At 38.5% G+C, this 24,802-nt stretch overlaps 1 protein-coding gene across 6 annotated transcripts in view; it reads right to left on the reverse strand.

Moving 5' to 3' along the window:
• Window positions 1-24,802, reverse strand: part of WDR33 (WD repeat domain 33) — a 67,865-nt gene that overhangs the window by 25,787 nt on the left and 17,276 nt on the right. For 3 of the 6 annotated variants that reach the window (XM_027661956.1, XM_027661957.1, XM_027661958.1), the window contains exons 2-7: window positions 24,498-24,721; window positions 22,642-22,710; window positions 22,120-22,224; window positions 21,492-21,587; window positions 20,869-21,020; window positions 19,027-19,124 (exon numbers count right to left, since the gene is read on the reverse strand). In XM_027661956.1, coding sequence (XP_027517757.1) covers window positions 19,027-19,124; window positions 20,869-21,020; window positions 21,492-21,587; window positions 22,120-22,224; window positions 22,642-22,710; window positions 24,498-24,701 — 724 coding nt within the window. In that variant the 5' untranslated portion in view covers window positions 24,702-24,721. Of the gene's footprint in view, window positions 1-35; window positions 249-5,270; window positions 5,820-5,906; window positions 6,010-6,300; window positions 6,899-19,026; window positions 19,125-20,868; window positions 21,021-21,491; window positions 21,588-22,119; window positions 22,225-22,641; window positions 22,711-24,497; window positions 24,722-24,802 lie in introns of those variants that run through there. The other 3 variants (XM_027661960.1, XM_027661959.1, XM_027661962.1) reach the window with 3 other exon arrangements.

The following is a 24,802-nucleotide window of genomic DNA, read 5'->3' on the forward strand; positions in this document are numbered from 1 at the left end:
TAACAGTTGACAGGAGCGAAGAAAGCACTCCCTCAGAGAGTGTCCCACAATTTTCTATTGCCTTTTTTTTTTTTTCTGGCACCTTCCTTTCAAGTATCTGGCACTAATCACTGGATCTGACAGACCTTGCACTGGCTCTAACAAGTGTTTACTGTCTTTAGCCACTGATCTCCTCCAAACACAGCACAGAACAGGGGAGTATAGAACAGGGGAGAGTACAGCTGTGTCCAAGAGCAGAACATGTGGTCCTTCAAGGCAAGACAAAGCACGAACTTAACAGATGAGAAATTCAATTATCTTGTCAATTATTAGTCTGCAGTTTCCATAGATTTGTGGCTTTGTATCTGGGTACAGAATCAGTTTTCTGGGCAGCATGTTATTTTGTAAAATTAGACCAAAAAAATATCTTCACAATAAAGTGTTCCCAGTCAAGTCCTCTGAACATGAACTAAACAAGTGTTTTGGAGTCTGCTCATAGCCTGTACCATCAACTTAAAAAAACCTCAAACCATAATAAATGAATCTGATTAGAACACCAAATAAATTGAAGACTCACAATGGTATCTGAAAGTAACTATTGAACTACTACTCAGTCAGAACATACACTTACATTTGATGAACTGAGAACAAAGTGAGGCAGGAGTCAAAAACTGCTGCCTGCAGCCAAGCTTCCAGTAACTGATGCAATTTTAAGATGTGCTGATCCTTGAGTAGCTTCAGTGGGGTTTTCTAAACACACACCTAAGAAACTAGTTCTGCTCACTAATTATTGGAGATGTTGACTGCTGTGGTCACTTGCTGCCATCAGGGAGTCAGAAGCCCTTCCACCTGCAGATTTTTGTCAAGCCTTTGCCTGTTACACGTGTGTGAAACACCACCAACCAAAGCCAAAGTGTGACAGTTTTACTGAAACTCCAGTAAGTAATTCAAAGGAGGAATGTCAAAAACACAGTACTGATTCAGACATGTTTTTAAATTAACTTGAAGCTAATAAGGAAACTTTGGTGCATCCTAAAATTCAGCCTGGCAATTTAGTGAAAGGAGGAGAAAGGAAGGAAATGAGGGGACACTGCAGAGTTTAGCAGCAGCTTGCCTCTAGCTCTGTGCTTTGACCAAAATTTCAGTCAAAGTTGTACCTGGTAGAGTCGAAGTACTTAGTTTCCAACTCAGGGAAGAGAACAAGGACTTCTAGAAAAGCTAAGAGCATCAATTATTAATAATTTTCATTGATTACTTCCTTTTACATCCTGCTGGATGTTCATTTAAGTTCTGCTGGCAATTATGGCTGTAGCAAGAGAAAAGCATAGTCCAAATACCTAGTTTAGAGGTTAACCCAACTTTCAAACCCCTGTGTAGTCACATGAGGGGAGCACACTCTCAGCAAGCTGCTAAAAACTAAGAACATTTGTAGATCCCAGCAAAAGAAGTTACTAGAAATCTTTTATATAACTTGATAGACCCTTAATGTAAAGTGAACCCAGAGACTTTTATAAAAACACCCAGCACGAAAGGATTACCAAGATCTTTCAGTCAACTTAATTTTCTATGACTGGGAGAATAGATTTTAATGTGGTTTTATGGTTGACAGGGCAGGATCCTACCTTTTTAACATCCCATTGAGAGGACAGTTACTATCAACTCTCTACCAAACAAGTAAATTACTTTTAAAGACAGGCATGATCATCTGGCCAGACACAGAGGAACATTTGTTCAGCCAGTTGCTCACTCTAAGGGACAGTATTTTTTCACAAAAACCTGTTTTTCTTCTTGCTAACCAAAAAAGCCATGTAATCTACTTTTGACAGTCAGTTAACCACTATGAAACATCTCATAAGTATGAGCCCATTATCATTTCAAGCAAGGAAATAATGAGTTAGGGTACACAAATGTTAGGAAAACTATTTTCTTTGGTTCTAGGGCAAATAGTGCATGACTGAAAATGTTCTCTGTAGTAAGTGAAGCAGTTGGCCCAAGGGTGAGGGAGGGGGACAACACAGAGATTATCAAACTTTATATAGACTCTAGCACAAGATCTGTGTCAGCCAATAATCCAGACAATTAGCAAGTGTAAGAGATCCAAGAAGGGATATGGAGACAGAGGCTCTTTCCTTTTGCAAGCCCACCAAGGCTGAACAAACCAGGGAGCAGCTGAAAAAAACTGCTGGCAGAAAGCAGAGCCCTGAGCTACAGAGCACTGCTCCTTCCATGCAGAGGGGAAGCTGAACAGACAGTAGAATTCTCACCTCAAGCAGAAAGGGCCAATTTTCAAGAAACTGAAAGGGCTGTAAATTATGGCAACAAACACACACAATGATCAGAGTACCATGAACTAAAACAGACAAAAATGCAGCATGTAATTATCACACAGTGACTTACAGACAAGTCTAATCCAGTAGTGATCTTTGGGCTAATGAGGAGAAACACAGCAAAATTAACAATATGACAACCTCAGAGAAAAAGTGTAATTGAATTGCAGGAGCCAAATAATGATTTGAATAGTTACAGAAACCTAAGAGAGATAAAACCTTACTTCCTCTTATTTTCCTGACTTTCCTAGATCACCACCACATTCATGGACTAAGTCCTCTTTCTTGCCATCTATTAATTTTGAAATTTAAGAAAATCTTTCCCCCTTTCAGATTTAAAAATAACACTGTAGTTCCTATTTAAGTAGAGGAACCCAATTCTTTTTTTGTTTCAGTTTTAAAAATAGGTTCCCCATTAAGCAACTGTTTTGCAGTGTGCCTGTACAAGTATCTATGAAGCTCTCTAAAATTCCATGCATGTCTCATTTGAAACTCCACAAGCACATGAAGAGATCCAAAGTAAAGCTCTTCATATGTGACTGAACAGACAGACAGGAAAAAATATGGTGTCGAAAACCTACCAGGGATTTTGTGCAATAAAACCTAACAAAGGGAGAAATATCAACGGGAAGAAATGGGATACAACAATCCAAAGAGTATTTAAGTAACTCAGATGTATCAAAACCAGAGAGAAAAAATATGAAGAACATGTAAAGACAACATACATGGTTATGAGAAGAAGGTAAAGGGGTCCATCACCACTTTAAGTGGGTTTCCAAAGAGAAGTCCTGGCAACAATTTGTGGAAAATCCTCACATTCATTTACTAATGTCACACACAGACATGGACAAAACAAGAGGTATTTGATTTAAAGTGCAGGGGGAAAAAATGCTACTAACGTAAAAAAAAAAAGTGTGATGCAGGTTTCCTATGACACCATAATTAAGGGACTGTTCTTTCAAGACCAGAAGAGAGGATACAGAAATCAAACACACCCCACCCCACAATGGATAAATGAATACTTCTTTGTGCTTCTGGAAATCACTACACCAGTTAGATTGTTTCACTGCTGACTTCAAAGGAATAAAAACATTAAGGAGACAGGAGCAGGGTACTGGCAGTATGTGTGGTGTTTCCTCTGTGATGCACGTTATGACTGAATTTGTATTTGACTCTACAGATACATGCATTGAGTAGCATGTTACAATTTCCCAAAACAAGGTAAAGGAATGATGCAGAAGTTGGCAGGAAGGAATCCTAAGAACCTACTGCAACTGTAACTGCAGTGTATGTTCTCATAAAGCAAGCAGAACCTTCATGGCAAAAAAAAAATTGATTAGAGCAGGGAAATTACTCCTAAGAAGCAGAAAAATATTCAATTCAATGCTACATCTACACCTGGAGCAAATAACTCCTGGTGTTATTGCACACCCTTCCATGTTAGTACCAGAAGCATTTTCTACTATTTCAAAATCAAAATTTTCCAATTAGATAAACAGAAACTTTGTTAGTCAAAAACACTACACTCTTAGGGAAAAAAAAGTTAGTCTGAAGTACTTTTTGAACTAACTTTACAACAGAGTTTTAAAAAAACCCTTCAAAAATTTTATACAAACTTCTAGAAAATACATAAAGCCAAATTTCTAGAGAATATATTAAAAAAAAATAATCAAATGACATGGACAAAACAATCCAAGACAGAGAATGTCCATCTATTTGTAAGGCCACACAGATCAGAAAAAGAAGTTGTCTGACCATCTCTTCAGCAATGCTGAGAAAAAAGAAACTTCTCAGTTTTTCTGAAATTATGATCTTGCCTGCAGTATTTTACCTCAGTCTTCTTTGTTACAGTACTAGTATAACAGGAGTAATATTAACACTACAGATTTTAAATATTACCATTCTGGAAACAGAAGCTGACAATACAAACAAGTGATGCATGGGATGTTTTTCCCCCCTGGATTTTGGAGCAGTTGTTATATGAAAACACCACCATCAAAAGACATCTGCACAGCTTCAAATCTGCAGCTGTGCAAAAATGTGGGTTTAAACCACCAAAAGAAAACACCAGCTAGATAACAAATTTAAGATTAAAGGCAAAAGAGAACAAGTGTTTATGGGGCAGATGTAATTCAGAAAGAAGTTCTTTCCTAAGGAATCTTTGGATTTCTCTCAGTGCTTTCTGTAGCAGCTTTTAAAATTTTCAATCTTACACAAACCAAAAGAAAGAAAATACAAAATATCTTTCAAGTCTCAGAAATGTACAGACCAGTTCCCATAACCACAATGAACTGGGTCCATACCTGAAACTCCAGTGACAGGAGACAAGCTAAAATGCTCCAGGGAAAATGGCACACTTTCACAAAATAACTGGAAGAACAAAGTAAGTAGGTTGGGCATAAAAATAGTGAGGTGGGGAGGTCATCACCACTATAAATCTGCTCTCCACCCTGGAGCAGAGCTGAACTGTGCTCTTCCAATAAAACACCTTTTACAGTGCTGTCTGTGCTGTGTGTGGATGGCCAAGCAGAGGAATGGGAAAATGAAGTATTTATCTTCTACAGAGTCAGGCTTTAGAAAGCTTCTGTAAAATAAAGTTACTGATAAATTGCATTGGTGCTTTGGGGGAGGCAGTAAAGTCTCCTCTTCACTTGCACTGATGAATTTCCCCACATAGTCTCATAATCATAGACCAAAGAAAGATGATTTTTTTGAGAGAAGATGGTATAATTTTTGTTTCAGAAAGGCTGGGTAAGAGCATGCCATTGCTACTGAAGTAACACACTGAGGAAACTGAAAAATCAGAAATATATTTGTTGGCAAAATGATGCAAGATAACAGTTCTGCCAAATTTACATATTGATCTTTTAATGTATCTGTTAACACAGTAACCCTGTATTGGGAAGCAAAGTGCATTTTTAACCTTAAAAAGTTAACAAAAAAAAAAAAGGAAGCTTTAACAGGTATAATCCCACATCAAGAGTTTATTTTCAGTGCAAGTAAAATACAGATATTGCTTTAGTACACAGAATACACCTTCATTAGGCTGGTCTCTGTTTTTGGCATACGTACTCCCCTGTGGATTATCTGCTGCTGGAAGATGCAGTTTTACAAATGTCAGTGTGTTATGAATGTGACCAACTGCAACAAGACTACACTGGAGAGAAGGTACAGCAGGGACAGAGAAAGGCTGGGAAACACTTGGCTCTAGGAACAACAGGCTCTTCATCTACTGGAGACACTGCTCACTGGCACTCACTCCAGCAGCAGTTCCCTAATCTCTGGCTGTGCCTTTGGACCAATGCACCTCTGACAGAAACCTCTGGGGTTTAGTTCTGCAGTGAGATGCAGTTTGCATGACATACATTCTATGGCAAAGCAGCAGCAAAACAGTCCTGCTATCTTGTGCAAACATGTAAACCCTTACAGGAAGTTTGTCTATCATACAGCTTTAGGAAGACTTTTCTGCTACTGTGTGAATGAAGAGAAACTTTTTTGGGGGGGAGGGGAACAGATTTTCCACATTATTAGTGTGATTTATCACCTTTCACTAACAGATGATTTATTCAGCCTGATTGGAACTAGTGTTATCAGCCAACATCTGGTCAGCAGAACATGTCACCTAAACCAGCAGCAGGGTTTGCTACCTTGCAATTGTCCAGTTTGTAGTAACTGGGATACAAGAACCATGGACTGCAACAAACTGAAAAATTAATTAACTTTTCACTCCTAAGCTTGAGTCCTCCTTTCTGTGCAAGGATTGCAAAGAGTAGACACATCAGGAAAAGCATTGTGATACTCTTCGTGTCTAGTAAATGCAACATCAATGTCTAAGATTTTTAACATGGTACTTTAAATTAGAATTGAATTTGACTTTTAATTTAAATTCCCCACATTCAGATACCAATACTGAACTAGGTTTGTTAGATACCTGTGATAATTGCTGCTGCTAAGTATTTTTCAGGAGAACTTGTCTCATGCCTACTCCTTACTTGCAAAGTAAGCTATTCCAGCTTGCAAAAAAAGTTAAAAACCTTATTCAAATACCAACATTCTGTTGGAACAAAAGTTATTAATTTGGTAAGCAGAGATCATGCACTGGGTTAAAAACAGCTGCTGCTATTTCTAGTAAGTAATTTCTGTGGAATAAACCCCCATTTATTAGAACCTTTTTTGAATTTCAGTCAACTGCTGTGGTTTGCTACACCTGTGGGAGTGAGGACACCAGAGAGGACAGAGTTCTGCAGGAAATAATGAAGCTTCAACCACTGTGTAAAACCCAAATTAATTGCCAGTATTTCCATCCAGACTTACTGGGAACAGAAATCCTCATGGTGAAATTGCAGACTGAAACACACACGGTAAGTGCTCTTAGGGAGAAAGACCAGATAATCCTTGAAGAATTCTGTGATGCAGGGAAAAGAAAATGGCAGTGGGAGAGCAGCAGGCAGTGTGTGCAAAGCCTCTGAGACAGCAGGGTGTGTTTTTCAGCCAGGAAATAGTGGCTCCATCTCAACAAACACGGCTGGCAGGATTGCCCCTGCTATTTAAAGCCTCCACCGCTCCAGTTTTATAATGTGATCAAAGGAATTCTGAAGTTTAATAGAAGCATTAAAATTCCTGATTGCATTTTTAGAAAAACCCTGTTTAAAGCTGTCAGCAAATGTAATTAATAAGTACTTCAGAAATGACACATCTAACACGCTCGTGACTGAAACGTGATCGGAATGATTCCTTTTTACTCCATTCCTTTAGAAGCAAAGGACACTCCTGACAAGCTGGGAATAGTGTGAAACAAAGAACCTACCTTTGCCCAAAGATCTCCAGAATGTAACTGCAGAGCATTCTTAATGTAATTAAAGAGCAGTCTGATTTAATTTAGCTTTTTACACTCCTAATCTTAATACCAGGTGCTCACTTGTAAGCCTCTGGAGAACAGTGACTTCCAAAAGGAGAATGGTAATCGACAGAAATCCATATTCATCAACATTATCAATATTTTTAAGGACTAAATTCAGCAAAGTAGCCAAGAGAATAATGATTTTCAGAATGTATGTACTGCGAAAGAGAAAATACTTTTAAATTCATTTTAAGTAGGCGAGGTCCTGCTAGGGAAGCAAGGTCCTGCTTGGGAAGCAACAAAGAATTATTGTTGGTTGAGGATTTAAGGATATAAAGCAAGATCTGTAGGGAAAAGGCATCTACATCAGCTGACCTAAAATAAGCAAGTTTCTGCATCCTTAAGAAAGGTTGGTGTGGTCTTTAAAAAAAAAAAATCCAAAACCAAACAACAAAACCCTACCCTTTTTTCTCACTATATCAGCTGCTCTAAGTAAAAACATTATTTCTGCCTATGAATTATGCATGGATAAGAAAGAACAGAAGGCAGATGTAAAGAAAAGGCAGGATTCTTCTTGACCAGGCACAGACAGCAACCAGCAACACACTGTACCATATCAAGCTGCACACTCAGTCAATCCTTAGAAAATAGGAGACATCTTCCTAACAATTTTAAGTACCTATGCTACATACAAATATGCTTTACAGCTGTCCAGCTTGTATTTCCCACATGCAACTGCTCCTTTCTCTTGATTTGTTACAATTCAGATGGAGGAATTTTACCTATAAATTTTGAAATGTGTGGTTACTCCTTTCTAAACTCATCTGCAGAAGAAACACCTGAACAAATCTGGCCAGTACTTTTCATGTTTTAAGACAAAACAACTTTATTTTTTTTTTAACTTTAAGATAACTGCAGCCTCAAAATACTATTTAATAACATGCAGTCTTCTGTTAATACACTTAAACTCAAAAAAATAAATAATTTTAGTTTACATTAAAGTCAGACAAGACCTGGATTAGGTGTGGGTATGACCAGTGAAATATACTCTGTAGATCAGCTTTTACTTGAAAGAAAGAGATGAAAAAAAGATTCTCCTACACTCATTTCACCTGGATGTAAAAGCTGATATTTGCAAACACAGCAGGTCTACTTATTCCCACGTGGAAATGTGACCTAGAGAAATGCACCTTCAGGAACACTAATGCACAAGGACAGACCTAGGCTGCCCTAGTTCAGGGAGCATTTACCTAAAGTTCTCTTTTCTTGGTATTTTCCTTGTCTTTTAGAGTAAACATTTTCAATCTAATTGTGCATGTGCTTTAGAGCTTTCACAACACTACTGGTACGATCTCTTCCAAGACCAAATCATTTTGAAACATAAAAGAAAACAGCAAACAAATATTAAGGTGATAAAATGTGCCACTGGGGACCACTGTATAGGTTTTTATATACCAATATATGTAAAAATTATATATTCAAACATAATTGTTACATATATATAGTATATATAAGTATTATTTTACCTCACTTTAACTATATAATCAGCAGGAGCTCTGAAGATGCTGACAACAACACACTGTCACACCTTCCATCTTCTTTACAAGTTTTTACTGCTTGTGAGACACCAGGCAAGTTCTGAAACATGATTATTGTCTAATATATGATTAGTCACTATGGAATGAACAAACATTTGTATATCTGAAAAAAAGATCCACTAAACATGAAATCTTTCCAATCCAAATACTGTGCACTTCCTCAAGCATGTTAAAAGCTGGAAGAAAAATGAACTAAAACAATAAGGAACTTTTGATAGTGTCTTGAAGGTCAGTTCCTTATGTCCAATATACCAGTGGACAGCTGAAGGTAACTAAAAATTACATCACTGGGATTTCTGGTTCCTTAGTTTCTCCTCTGGCAAAAGAGGGAAGTCAGTATCCTAAGATCACAGGAAAAGTCAGGCTCAAAGAAACCTCAGAAGTCTCTTGTTCAACCTGCTGCTCAAAGCTATGGTGTCAGACTAGGTTACTCAGGGGTTTATCCAGGTTTATTTTAAAAACCTCCAGGTGCAGAGACTGCACAATATCTAGAATTAAGCAAAACTCTCACTCTTCTACTGCACTAGTATGAAAAAAGATTAAAAAAAAAAAAAGGACACTGAATGTGACATCATCTTTACCGTGAAAACAGCCTTTTAAATGTATTTTCTACTGGACTAGAAAAGGAGATAAACTAAAATATTTTCTTTTTCAGAACTTTTAATTTTACTATAATACCTATTTTTATTATGGTAACATGCCTGGAACATCAAATGAGTTTGAACTCATTTGAACTTCTGGGGATACCCATTAAACTGGTACTTAAGTGGGAAATTACTTACCTAAGAATACTATCTATACGTCAATATTGTGCTATATATCTCCAGATATAAAACAATGGTGAAAAATTTCTTTTCAAAGAAAAATGTTTTACTCTATGCTCTATTTTGGGACAAGTTTCTCCCACAGAAAGTTGGGGGGTGGGGTGGAATATCAGCTCTTCCTTCAATTCAAAGATGACTCAGATTTTTTTAATCCTTTAGTGTAGTGATTATTTATAAAACCAGAAAGAATCTCAATCTTTGATGAAAAATAGATCTCAAGGAGCATTAGGCCTTGTGTTAAGCAAGAAAGAATGTTAAAGTCTTGCTGTGCAAATTCTGGGGATGGGAAATGCTTATCAGAGCTACTCCTTCCTTAACACAGAGAGAAAAATAAAGCAGAATAGGGCTATCTTGGAGAAGAGAGAAAGAAGTCAGTTATAAAGGAGAGTTCAAATGTAAAGGTATTGTATAATTATTTAGACTTGATTTCCCCAGCATACACTATTAATAATAGACTGGATGCTGAGCTACATTTTCAATTCATTCTACTCTTTGTTTGAGAACTAGTTATTACAGCAGTATTACAGTTACTAATTTGTATAGTACTATGACTCTCTTTAGAGGAAGGTTTTTTTGAAGTGATGGAAGTTTAGAATGTAAGATTTTAATATAACATTTAAAACATTTTCATGCTCTATCACTCTAAAAAGGCAAAGAAGAAAACCCTACTGTACATATGGCAGAAAATACACATCTGTCAGCACACACCAGCAGCTGGGCTTGTGTTTTACTAAAAGGTATTTTCCTCCCCAACATTAAGCAGTTAAGGCAACATGTTCCCCCAGCCTTTTTGAATGAAAGTTTTAAGTGTACTCTCTGAGACCGTGGTGACTTGGTAGGAGCACACACTGGAGTGCTGTTCTAGTTAACTTTCAGTGTCTCAGCTCAGGCTCATATTTATATAGCCACGGTAAGTTCCCTTTAAAAGATAAACTGGTGAGCAAAAAGGTTCATACAAAATTTCTATGAGTGGTCAAAACCAGATAAAGATTACCTTCTATCTTCAATAACAGCATGTGTAAAATACTTGCAGTTCTTGCCTTGTCTAAGCCAGAAAATTAATCTGCAGTGATATAAGCACTTCTCAATGTGGCTGTACTTACATCTGGAACTGCTCTACCTACCTACATATCTCCACTGGGGCAAAATCAATGCATACACACTATGAGAAACACTGGATTTAAAAAATATTGCATTTAAAAAAAATACATAACTAACCTATTGATTAAACTGTTCAACATAAGTCAGAACTGGGCAGTTTGTGTAATGTACCAAAATAATGGCTTGCAGAACTACAAATATCAGATGCTTCCACTGAGGTAATAACTACAAGCAGTAATCCAAGTTGTCTGGAATGGAAGAAGTGTTAAACTTAGTCCGTGAAACTTTTTATATGATAAAAATATTTAGAGAAGTTGTAGACTTCTCCTGTACAGCTATACTTGTCACGCTTACAGATGTGCTGCTTCAAAGCTAAGACACTTAACAGCCCAAACACTTTCCAATTAAAACAAAAACCCACCTTGTTAAAATCCTTCCTGCTATAAAATATGAATATACAAAACTTCCAGCACAGTTACTTTACCTGTGAGACACATGTATACTTTCAGCAGCAAAAATCAAAATGTCTTCCCTTCAGAAGTATTTTGTTTTCAACAAAGAGCCTTTATCTGCAAGTAGCAGAACTAAATGACAATTTGTATTTTCACTGTGAGATAAGGATCAGTCCCTTGGAACGTTCTGGCACTGAACTTTGAAAATGAACCTTGAGTATGTGCTTGCATGGTTACTCTACCCCACTGCTATCTGCAGAAGCATGCAGCACGTGGGCCTTGGTTATATTCCCGAGTGAAGGAATCCAGAGCTGGCCTTAGGTCTGAGGAGCAACTTTAGGATACTTCACCTTTAGAGCTGTTACACTGACAAAACTTAAAAGGAGAAAAAAAAGTCCATATTACTTCTTAGGGACTACTAAACAACATAAAGAGCTTTAATTGGGTGGTAGAAACAGCTTTCTCCCAGTTACACTAAGAATGGTGGCATCATTCCTGTAATAAAACAGCACTGACTCGGGCATCCACCAACCATACAGGGATTAACAAGAGAAGGTGCCAGATTCTGCCACTGGATGGGGCAACCCCAGATGTTCATACAGACTGGGGAATGAGATGCTGGAGAGCAGTGCTGTGGAAAAGGACCTGGGGGTCCTGGTGGGTGGCCAGTTGGCCCTGAGTCAGCAGTGCCCTGGTAGCCAGGAGGGCCAACCCTGTCCTGGGGCATCAGGCCCAGTATCACCGGCTGGGCCAGGGAGGGGATTGTCCCGCTCTGCTCTGCCCTGGGGCGGCCTCACCTTGAGTTCTGGGGGCAGTTTTGGGCACCACAATATAAGAACAGACATTGAGCCATTAGAGAGTGTCCAAAGGAGGGCAATCAGGAGAGTGAGGGGTCTGGAGGGAAAGCTGTATGAGGAGCAGCTGAGGGCACTTGTCTGTTCAGCCTGCAGGAGACTGAGCAGAGACCTCACTGTGGTCTTCAGTACCCTCATGAGGGGAAGCAGAGAGGCAGATACTGATCTCTTCACTCTTGTGGCCAGTGACAGGACTCAAGGGAATGGCTGGAGCTGAGTAAGGGGAGGTTTAGGTTGGATATCAAGTTTTTCACCAAGAGGGTGGTTGGGCACTGAACAGGCTCCTCAGGGCAGTGGCCACAGCATCAAGGCAGACAGAGTTTAGAAGCATTTGGACAATGCTCTCAGACACAGGGTGTGACTCTTGGCGTGTCCTGTGCAGGGCCAGAAGTTGGACTTGATGATCCTGATGGGCCCCTTCTAACTCAGTTTATTCTATGATTCTATGATTCACTCCATGCTCATCTTCCAAAAAATACAGAGCGTGTTCCTAACTCTACTCCAACACACCGAGACTCAAAGAATCATGACACAGAACATAAAATTTAAAAGATATTATGGGTACCATTATTACACATACAGACACTCTTGGCACATTCTACACAGTCTGCTTGTACCCAAGTGTGTCATTCAGCCATAAACCCCCTCCTGCCTCTTCTCTGGTTGCTCCAGCAACTGAGGCTGCTCTGAGTTATCCCCACAACGCCCAGAGCATGATTTGTGAGGTTCCATCACATCTCTTTCTCATCTCCATGCTCACATTGCCACCAGCTTTTCCCAATCCTTACACGAGCTGTTGTTTTTATTATTTTTTTTTCATACTGACACAGCTTCCACACTTTCCTTCCATTCCCTATCCTTCTTATTTCCAGATACCTTTCACCCAATTTTTTCAGGATTCTTATTTATCCCTTTTCTCCTGGTCTGCTATACAATCCCATTTCAGACATTCCCCATTTCAGTTTTGACTCTGTGTCTTCCTATAAACGCAATGTGTCATGAGCAGGACCAGCTTTCTCATGAGAAAGTAATGCCAGGCAGGTATGGAAGACAGAATAAAAAAAAACCCATCATATTTTAGGGATGACATTTGCAAGCTCTCTCCCTATCTCCCATATGATAAAACTTGTTGCCAAGTGTCTCACTGCTCAAGTCAGAATAGTACTCAGAGCTAAATGTAAAATAACAAGAAATAACTTGAGTATGTAGAATTTAAATGATGCAAAGAAAATACCAAACACTTTGCAAAGTCTATGTTTACCTAGATGCACAAAAGCTTTTAGTACAGTAACCAGAGGATATGAAAAGAGAAAAGAAAAAAAACCCTAAAAAGTACTCAGTTCAACCCACACACAAAAGAAAAGTGGTGTTAAAAAGCCTGCAAGGAAAGTTTTTAAGGACTGACATGGATTATTTTCAGCAAGGAGTTGTGGTTTTTGATTTTTTGTAGACTTCTACCATTTATTCTGAAATGGCTTTATTTTATCTATTGTCTCTTAGGAAACGGTATGTCAAATAAAAGATTCCATTAAAAATATAATTAATGAAGTGCCCAATTCCAAGTACTAATCCACATAAGACTTCATCAGAGATGAGTTACTAACATAACTGGCAGAGGGCTAACTCCAGACGATTTTTGTTGTTGAGAACCTTTGCTATGATAAATACTGGTGAGTAGATACCAAGAAATCACCATCCTTAATGCACCCAAGCCTGTCTCCTTTACAACAACCACACTTGTGCTGAGAAAGGAAGACAGGGACCATCTCAGCATCACCATCCAAATGCCTCAGTAGTTCAGGATTTTATCATTAGTATCAATGTTACCCCCTTAAAAAAGTTCTTTTCTTCCTCCATGAGCAGGAGCTGGGGACAAAGCTTACTGCTCCAGCAGTGGCACTCACTGGGGGTGGATCCTGACTCCTGCAGAGTACTGTGCCATGTTATGGTTAATTCCATATGAAGTCACAACTGAAGGTAAGATCCTTACCAGTTCTTGTGCCTAACACATGAAAAGCACAGCCATTTGGAGTGCAGCTGTACTTCAACTGAGTGAGTGGCAACTTATCCCTCCCTTCATCACCAGCTTGGCTTTGGCAGCGAAAATTCACGAAGATCAGAGACCTGCAACACCAGCTGCAACACTAAAACTCACCAACAAAGAGAAGACTGAACTGGTCCAAAACCAGCATTTCAAAACAGCTCATCTTTTCAAGTTCAAAAATTCAAGGACTTTCTTTCTCTAGAGTCATATGGCTGGTGCCAGTATCAGCCAGGTCTCATCTCATCCTTCTGATATTCATCCAGGGATGCCTCAGTAGAGCTAGAAGACCTATCAGAGATACCTGAAATCCTAACAGTACAAAGAAGCAACCCTCACACAAAGCTGGAAGTTTAAACAGTAGGTCTCCTTACAAGAAACACAGTATCAACATACATGCATTTCTGGAATTTGTTGAGTTTTCTCTCCTTGCTGACACAAGGACAACAAAACAAAAATCTCAGATAAAGGGAAGAAAGATGGAAACAGCAATATCAGGATTTTTTTTTTTTAAAATTATCCAATGTAGAGTTCAATTACATTCCAGGAAAAGGGCAGAGTTTCAGAAGCCACTTGCATCAAGGGTAAGAGCTGGTGACTAATGTATGTTTAAAAGCAAGGGACCAAACTGAAGATGTAGTTCCTTTTAACTATGGAACTCATCTATAATTATAAGTACAGGATTTGCAATCTGACTGAGTCAAAAACTCTGAAGAAAGAGATCCTTCACTTTCAGGCAGAGAATACAAAGCATACAATAGATTTAGACAGTTTAAGAGACTTCACTGTATATTATTTGCTAATAAAGATCCAGAAGTGGAGTAGAAGGAACAAATAAATTCTACAGCTATTTAAGTATGATTAGATGTGCAGACATCTGTGAGCAGATGAAAAGTCTGTTTACTTGTGACTTCTGCATGTAATACATATGTATTGTTTTGCAGGTGATGGTGGTAAGAATTACATGTTGTTACAAACAGCAAATTTTAAATCCAGACAGAACATAATGAAATCTTGATTGTTTTTATGTTCAAGTTAGGATAAGAAAAATCTATTGCCAAGTTGACCACGTTGGTTGAAAGATCATTTAGTGTATTACTCTATTTTAGGGACAGGAAATAGAAAAACTTATCTACAAAGTATTTTAAAAAGCATGGGTTCCCATCCTTCAGAGAGCTGCGTGGAGTTATCCTCCCCAAAAGACCTATTTAAAGCAGGCAACCTTTGAAATCACGGGAACATAGTGCTCATCTACCATTCAGAATAAAAACATTACAGTCATCTCAACCATGCATTTCTATTGGATTTTGGGTGACTGTGAAGGGAAGGAGAAGGAAGGATAGTGGAACTGAGAAATCCAAAATGTATTTGTAGCCTCGTAGCCCATGGCATCATGCTGAGAGAATAATTAAGGAATCATGTGTTTATTAATGACCTACCCAAAACATTCTCAGGGATACATCAGCCCAGACCCAGAGCCACTGCCACAAGGAGAAATCAGAAATCCCATTAATTTCTCAATAGAAATAAAGGGACATGAAGATTTTACTGCACACAGTTTTTCACTGGATGTTTTCAGCACTACCAAAAGCCACCAATGTGTATGTTCTCACAGAAATGTTCACACGATGTCCTGGACTTCACTGCAGCTGTTCAGACAAAAGACCTGACAGTGTTTTATTGGAAATGCCTTTCAGAGGAACAGATTACTGTAGTGAAAAAACCATGTTGCTATACTACAGCCTGTTTTCCAAGTCTTATTTTAGCAAGAACTTTTTTAACATCAGTGAAGTTTCTACCAGTGTATTTTGGGAAGTGCATCAAACTGCACTTGCTACCATCAAGATGGTATCATGCCAGGAATTAACACAGGCAAAAGCTTCAAAAGCAGGAGCACAGCACTTCAAGAGAGAAGCCAGGCTGGACCTGGGCTGTGGGGAAGCAAGCAGGTAAACAACTGACACTCAATGCCATTTCCCCCACCTTCAAGTTCTTTTAAGATAATTCACTGTAATTATTTAAAGATGGTTCCCTGAGGAAAACACTGTAATCCTATTTATTTCTTTAGGATATTAAAAATGAGCCTGATAACTCTGCACGTACCTCTAACAAAATGCTAGAACTCCATCTCCTGTGTGCTGGAAAGCCACAGTGGGAGAAACAGCAGTCAAAGCAACATAAATCAGTGAAAAGCTGGACAGCAAAGGCACTTGGAGATTGAAGAAAAGAGATCCAGAACTTCTGGCACTGTGTATGAAGAACCAAACAGGGTGTCCTGTTTATCTTCATTTTGACAAAATAAAAGTAAGCTGGAGACAGTTAATAAGTGTATCTCATACAGCCCACCTATTCATGGGTTAAACTACTGAAAAAATGCATAGCCTGCTACAGACAGCTGAAAAAACTCCAGGAAAACCTTAAGAAGTCATCCTGTGTAATTTACCACTGCTGTCTGTTTTTCCACCACTCTTCACAAGACTAGAATTGTTGCATCAGTCCAGTTTTAAGGGGACCATTTCATTAAATAACAGGAACAATTATAAGTGTATTCCAGTACAAGCAAAAGGACCTGTACTAAGTCTACAGAGTTTGTCTTTTCTGTATCAGCATATCCCAGTAACTTTAATGCTCTTTACAGAACTGCTTTAAAAGCATTCCTCAGCATTAAAATCCTCAAATCTCTTTTTTAAAATATGCTCCTTAATTTGTTGTTGAAAAATCAGTAGGAATAACAATATTATTGACGTATTATCCCCCTGAGTGCTAATCTTTTTCATAAATACATTGGACTGCAAACTGGCAGTTACATTTGATTTTTATAATTCAGTGTGATAACCTGAAGAATACCTTAATACATGAAGCAAAGCTCTGGATCTAAAGGACACTGTAGAACCCCTTCAACTTCACAGCACCAATATTATCCAGAACTGCTGTATGACTTGTGAAAGTGGGAAATAAAAACCATTCCTCGGCATGGTATTTGATCTAAACAATTTCTGTACATAATGAAATCCTCTTGATGTAGTGGTTCTAGAATTGTAATTTACAGATCACTAACTCTGGATGGCAATGGCATGAGTTTTTACACAATTTGAAGGTTGTACTAAGCAAAGTATTACAGGTCACACTTCTAAATATTTAAAAGCAGAATGCAAGTGGAGAAGCCAAAAGCTGAGGATAAGTATCCTAAAGCCATAAGCTCTAAACTCCAAATAACAAAGTGAAAGCCTGTGTTTTCCACCAAGAAAACTACTTAATTGTTAACAATCCAGCTCTTTCAAATAAGTCTTCTGACCATACTTAAAAACAGTATTAGAGACCAAAGCCAAATCAAACCTGTATGTTTGCCCAACTCCCAGCTAACAGGGTTTTTGGTATTATTTTGCTTTGTTGTGGGAGATTTTTCTGCTGGTGTTGTTTGGGATGAAGTTTGGGTTTTCTTTGCTTATTTGACAGCAGAAACAAGGAATAATCTGTCCTGTCCAATTTTGCCCAGAGATGTAAAGTTCTCAAACCATTTCCAATTTAAGCAGAAGATGAAGTGTGAGTAGATAATGAGTAGAAGCAAATGTATTACTTGCAGAACTACTGTGCAAACTAAAAATAGTATATTGAGATATATAAACTGTTAGAAATAAAAGGATAATTCTATTTGAGGTCTAGTCATAGTTACAACGCTAAAACACACAAGATAAAGGAAGAAAATGTAATGCAAGTTCTCTTCTTCATAGCCTAAATTAAATGGTTTACTCTACTTTATGCAGAATGTTGAAAGAATGTAGAAGTGGAGGGACTTCTGTAACCTCGACTACTCTGCCTGGAGCCAATCCCCATTCCCTCCACAAACCTGGAGGAGGGTACAGAACGTGGTTAATGCTGAATGATTTCTTTGTAAAGGATCAAGCAAAACAGTCCCAAACCTGTCTGGGGCCTTCCAGAGTAACAGCTGTAAATGATATAACCCAGAAATCTGCTTGCCAGGTCCTGCAAACACAATCACCATAATGTCTGTGCACACATGCTGTTAAAATATCATCACTGCAAGAATGCAGGAGCCCAACATCTTTGCAAAGCAGTGGTGTTTAAAAGTAACATAAAGAGCTTAAGATTCAAAAGAAACAGGGAGAGCTCTACTTCATAAAATATGGAAAGCAGGTCCAAGTTTAAGGCACAATGAAAAATAAAAATCCTTACTTTAGGAAAGCACAAGCTCACACACCTAAAACTGAAAGCCCATGTTTTTTATTGCATACCTTCTTTGCAGTTTATCTGCAAGTCTACAATCCCCAATCTCATAGCAGTTTTTTAATATATTCTCCTGTTAAATTATGCACCTTTGACATCTTCTGCAAGAAAGGAACAGCTGTCAGAAGCTACTGTTATTGCTCATTAAGACTGCAGCAAGAGAAGGAGAAAGCTCAAGGCCAGTGGAAAGGCACCAGAAGTTAGTGTACACAGATGTTGGACAGAGAACTATTTAACCAAAGCTAGAATTATTTGCCTGTGCTATGTGTGATGTGCTGAAAATTTACCTATTTTCTCTACTTAAATACTCTCCTCCTCTCAAGGAATGAGTAATAACTACCTTGCCCCTGAAGAAATCAGAATGGAAGGCACGCCCATGAAAAGAATGGAATCCTCTGCATGAAGATGTGTGTTCTGAAGTAAAAGTGGTCACAAAGATTAAGCTCTAGAGAAGGATAAATGTATTCCTGATCCAGAGACAGCTGTTTCTACCAAATTAGGAGCAGCAAAATGTTCTTCTACCCATCTCCATTGTTTAGAGCTTAAGTGGACAGTAAACAGAGTAATGCCACTGTGAACTGTGGCCTATCTGATTATGATAAGGCACCTACAGCAGCAGCCAAACAAAAACTTGTTTGGAGTATTTAAGACAAAAATTGTAGACAAGCTGATACTTCTGTATTGTGAACCCCTAGTTAAAAAAAAAAAAAAAAAAAGGTTTTCCCCCTCGTGAAATACCCAAATCAGTACTTTTGGTACACATACCTCGAAGAATTCTCTCCTCATGGCAACGTAGAAAGTCCCAGATTCTAACAGTGCCGTCGTCAGAGCATGTAGCAAATTTATTATCCGTGGGTGAGAAACTGTTACATGAAGACACACAGCAGGGGAAAGAAGTCAGCATTTAACAGATTATGCTTCTCAGACAGGGCAAAATTATACTGTTATGTGTTATACACTGAAGGAGGCATTTGAACATAGGCACTTTTAAGTGAATACAGTGCCTGCCAAACGACACTTCATCACAAGACATGAATTTAGCATAGGATTACTTATTGCATTGCAGTCCCCTGTCAAATGAGGAAAAAAAAAAAAATAAATCTGTCATTTATTCTTAGCACCTTCCTATCTATGACTGCCCACGGCAGTGCCTTCTCTGCAGGATGAGAAGCAACATCAATCTGATTTGGTAACTGTCGCCCTAGATTGTCATGTTTGGCAACACCATAAGGAAGTGACACTGTGTAGAAGCAGAGATAACAGTTCTTAGGAAAAAAACTCCTCTTCAGCCACAGGTGCTTTGCAGCAGAGAAGCAAAAAATAAGCGAAAGCTGGTCACAGGAAAATGCTACTTGGATTAACTGTTAAAAAAAACCTGTGTAAAACAAGCATACCACTTATTGTAAGAGCAATTTGGAAACACTCCCTCTTGTTATAGCCCACCAAAACCATGAAAAGAATCCTACAGACATATAAGCAGCTTCCAGATTCAGCAGTCAACATTGCTTGATGAGAGTCACTGGAAAAGCAAGGAGTTATTTAGCCATGTGAACAGGGCCAGAACATCTCCAGCAACTGACAGGCACTCACTTCTTTTCTGGTGCAGGGAAGGACCACGAGGGAGCCCTTGTGAAATCTTAGATCTTTATGACCAAGAAAGGGCTTAAAGTAGCACAGAAATTCAGTGTATGGCCATGACAGTCAGACAGTAACTGAATGCAAAGTAAGCACTTCTCAAAACCAAACTCTGGCAGAAAATGCACCTTTATCCAAGCAAAATGGTGACTTTAACAGAAAGAGGGTTTGTGGCAGTGAACCTTTATCACCAGCACCTGAACCCACAGAAACACTGCTTTAGCTTCATTTTGGGTCTGCAGCTTCTCTTCAGGCTTAAAAACATTTCCATATCTTACTAAAGATTATATGCAGGTTTGCTCTAGAAACATCCTTCATTTCCATCTTACTGATAGTATCACTTATAGCTTCCATTATATAGACATTTGCACAACTGAGGCATCAACACTGAACCAAGAGAATATCCTACAGTCTTCTTACAGTTTCAAGCTTGAAGAACCCATTTAGTATTAACATTAGACTTCTGTATGTGGCAGTCTGCGTGGGTATTTAGTATTACTGGAAGTCTTGGCTTCACCAAGCCAAGCAGTTCTTCACTTTATTTAGTGTTTTATTATTTTGTGAGAACTATGCAGGTGTTTTATTTCTGAAGGCTTTATATTTTATTCAGTTAGATTATTAAAGACTGAATTCTTTATTTGGAATGAAATTGTTGTCTTACACAGTGCGTATAAAAAGGAATAACTGATACACATTGTCACCATATAAAAATGAAAAGAATACCAGTGCAAAATGCGGCAGACAAATACATCTCTAACATATTGCAGAGGCGGATACTGGGACAATACTAATTCAGAAAGGTGCCAGCAAAACGGTGAGAATGTGGAAACAAAAGGAAATATTGTGTTTATGTGGTGCATGAAGTCTCCCAGAATCTGACAGAACCCATGCATTTCTGCACCCAGAATACACTTAGAGAACAGTCTAATCATGGCAATAGGTACTACAGAAAATGGTATATTGTGTATAAACCTGGCCTCTCTAATCGCCTCCTTATGTGCCTGGAACATCTTGACGTTGTTCATGTTGGACTGCCAGTATTTCACATATCCCCCGTGGTCTGCTGTCAGCATCCACATATCATTGTGTGACCAAGTCATAGCCCTTACAGGGCTGTCGTGAGCCTGTAAATTCAGAAACAAAACTTCTAGCAAACACATTCAAATACCATCTGATCCACACAAACACTGAAGTTACTAAAGTTCCTACTTAACAGCTGCAATGAGATGAGAACAGTGATGATCTAACTACATTCAAGATGTTATTGTGGGGGGAAAAAATTCCTTACTCTAGAAGACCTTACAGTGGTCTTCTAAATAGTAACAGTATTTGCATTTTGTTTCCAACATGTTTCTTTACTATTACAAATACTATGTTCTTGAGAACAGTTAGTATAACAGATAGAGATGGAATAAGATGCATTATGTGAACAGCCTGTAGCCAGTCTGACATGGAGTCAGAGCAGAATAAAAGACCTCTAAGACTCCCACTACCACTCAGACCACAGACCCACGATGAGCAGGATGAAGATGTGTTCCTAGAACATGCTCCACAACCTCAAGGAACTACACAGAAATTTTTATAGATTAATTTACCTGCAATATTGTTTCAAAATTGAAAGTCAGTCCATTCCATAAAGTGAACTCTCCACTAGATGCACCAGTGACCAAACGTCTCCCCTCAGGAGTCCACTGCAAAAGAAACATTTAACTAAACTGGGAAAATATAACATTCAAATATTTCTTCACAATTCTCCAAGTAAATCATGAGCTTCTTCAGGGAATCTGTGGAAACAGAATTAACTAAATGACCTTCTAGAGGATGTAAGATAGACAAAAAAGCAGAACTGTGCCACAGGGCTTTTGGTTTTTATAACAACAGGATAAAGCCCACTGTAAAAGCCATGAAAAAATCTAGAGAAGAAACAGCTTACTGGCATCAATATATTTACAGCACCCAATATCCATACTAAACAATACTTGTCTCCAAAATGTGATGGGGAAAGTGGAAATGCACCTCAAACTCACAGTAAGAACTCTTGTGTACTCAGGCCTTACCATTTATTTTCCTTAAACTTTCTATAGAAAGACTGGACACAGAAGTAGTCCATGCATTCCACATGCTAGTTTTTGAAGATGCTTTAACTGCCATCTTGTTTCAGTTAAGAATCAGCCTAATTTAAACTAAGACGATACAACTAAGTAATTCCAACAGTGTACTCACCCTGACAACAAACACTGGGCATTTTACTTTATTAGTAGATGTTCTAACAAACTTTGTTGTCACAGCATTCATAGGGTTGTTCAGCATTCCTATAGGAGGGACCAGCTGTAAGAGAAGAAACAAAAGATTTAAAATCAGAAACTTCAAAAAAAGCACACATATTCTGAACACCCATTTCGGGAAAAGCAAGACTGTCATTTGCAGGGATATTACCAGAAATAAATCCATAGAAGTGTTTCAAAGTCTGCATGATTTATCAACCCAAACATCCAGAACCAGTATCTTCAAGAGCAGCTTTGCAACCTCAGTGCACTATAGGAGTTATGTCCAGAAATTAAAAGCCTATCCAGGTTCAAGTTCTCTTTGTGGATTCCGACAGAAAATAATGCAGAGTGAAGATACCCTTCATAACTTTAAGGTTTCTTGCAGACACAATGATAACCTCAGCTGACATGCAGAATCCATTTTCTGGACAAGTTTTATCTGAAGAACTTCATGAGTGAATAAGACAATTCTACTCACATCATTATAATATCCTGCATCAGGCTGGATTGCTCGCATATCTCGCTGGTCTCTCTGCCATACTCTGTTCTGGAAAGAAGAAAACAACTCCTAGTTCATACTAGTGCACTCCACTGTTAAATAACAAAAAATAAGAAACACATTGAGAGCCTGTCTGGGAAAACTTTAAAGCGCCCCAAGAATTTTAAAATAAGCTCTATTAAGACTTTGGACCCAGGAAACCTGTAGAATTTGTGTGCTGTAAGCAAAGGAGTCAGGAGTGTTTGAAGTGCTGCACGTTACTGTGCCACAGATGGGTGGTACTGCCCAAGCAGTACAGGTACAGGTAGTACAGGTAGTCCCAGAGAGGCACCTTCAATCCTTTCAGAGCTTTATGTTCAGGATAAGGATTTACACCAGCAGCAGCTGTGCTGATTAACTCCACATGAAATCCCACAGAGCAACACGAGCTAGGAAAGGACTCTCTGCAGCTCAAGCATAAAGACAGTGCCTTCAAACGGATGAAACTGAGATGTGGGGATAACAATGCCTTCAATTAGTTAAATATTGTGAGCTGTCAAACACAACCTCTTCAAAAACACTTCTCCTGAATTAAGAATGAAATTAATTGTTTCAGCTTCGTGCCCCAGGCTCTACCAATTTGGATCTGTGTAGATATTGGAAACTTAAGTTACAATTCTAGGTAAAACATTCCCAGCTACTGCAGTTTGCTACAATTTCTTAAGCCAAGAGCAAATTACATATTAACTATTTTCCTTGGGTTTCTTGATAGAAACACATTAAATCAGTAGTATTAAGCCAGGATTGAAATGGAATTCTAGTATATCCTAATTTTGTGTAAGCATCCAAGACATGTAGAAATCAGATTTTTTGTTTGTTATTACTTTAATAAACAGAATTTTAATAAACAGTTATTTTTTCTGCCATACTAAAAAGGTCCTGAACTTCTAAAATTATTCTTTTAGAATAGTCCACTACTAACAGAATCTCTTTTGGGGCATTCCTAAAATAAAAGAACATGTTTAAAATGTTGGATGTTCAAACAGATCCTAGAAGATAACGGATTAGGTTATTAAGAAACCCTTCCAACTGTTAACACCTACAAGCTATAATCATGCACTGGCCATAGCAGATGGAATTGCTTTCATCATGTTTTTGCAACATTGCTGTTGCAGCTGCAACAATTCCAGTATTTACAGATTGCATTCTATTTCTTCAAGGTAATACCCAGCACTTGTGGAGCAAATCTTGGACCAGAAAATTTTATTTTTTAAAGAATTAATGCTACCACATTAGGAGACCTAAATAAGCATTTTTACAGAAACAGTTCTTCAACAAAACTTCATTTACGTTTTTCTGTATTTATCAACTGTACAGAAATGGACTTTCAGACACCCCAGTGCAAGCTGAAGTGCCATTCAGTAAAATGATGAGAAAACATTTCTTTTAGTACCCTGGTTCTGAAGAGGAAGGGGTAATGGTTCATCTTCCACTTTGGGAAATTTCTATTTCAAAACAAAAATAAGAACAACTACATTATTTATAATGAGTTTTTATGATCACTGAAAAGTCAGAATATCATTCCAAGACACTCAACTGCACTCCAACTTCTAATTCCAAGAGAGGATGCAAAAGCTGACATTTATACAAAATATAAAATTAGCTGTACGTGCAGTTTTATTACCAAAAACCAACCTCCCCTATTTATTCATAACACACCAAATTTACAAAAGCTTTTGTCATTTTGGCCAAAAATGCAGCAGCAGATCTTCTGTTATCCCAGCCCGCTGTACGGTCAGCGAAAAGCACAATCAAGACAAAAAAAAAAACCCCAAAAAACTGGCTAATTAACTAACCTCCAGATATTTAATTACAGAGGGGTTGTAGTCTATGGTCTTTCTGTTCACGGCTTTCCTCATGCGCTTCCCGTCGAAGGTGAGCTGCTGCATCGCCTGCTGCTGCGCGAAGTCCGGCCGCTTGTAGAAGAGCTGCCGAGGGGCCTGGTGCTGGAACCGCGGCATGTGGAAGAACCGCGGCGGGGACCCGATCTCCGTGGCCATGGCTCCCTCGCCCCCGAGAACTGCCGGGAGAGAAACACGGCGTCAGCAACAGCTACAGGATCCCCCCTAACACAGGGTTAGCACAGTTATAGGATCTCCCC

This window comes from Corapipo altera, unplaced genomic scaffold (assembly GCF_003945725.1).
Source record: "Corapipo altera isolate COAL_440 unplaced genomic scaffold, ASM394572v1 175, whole genome shotgun sequence".
NCBI lineage: Eukaryota > Metazoa > Chordata > Aves > Passeriformes > Pipridae > Corapipo > Corapipo altera.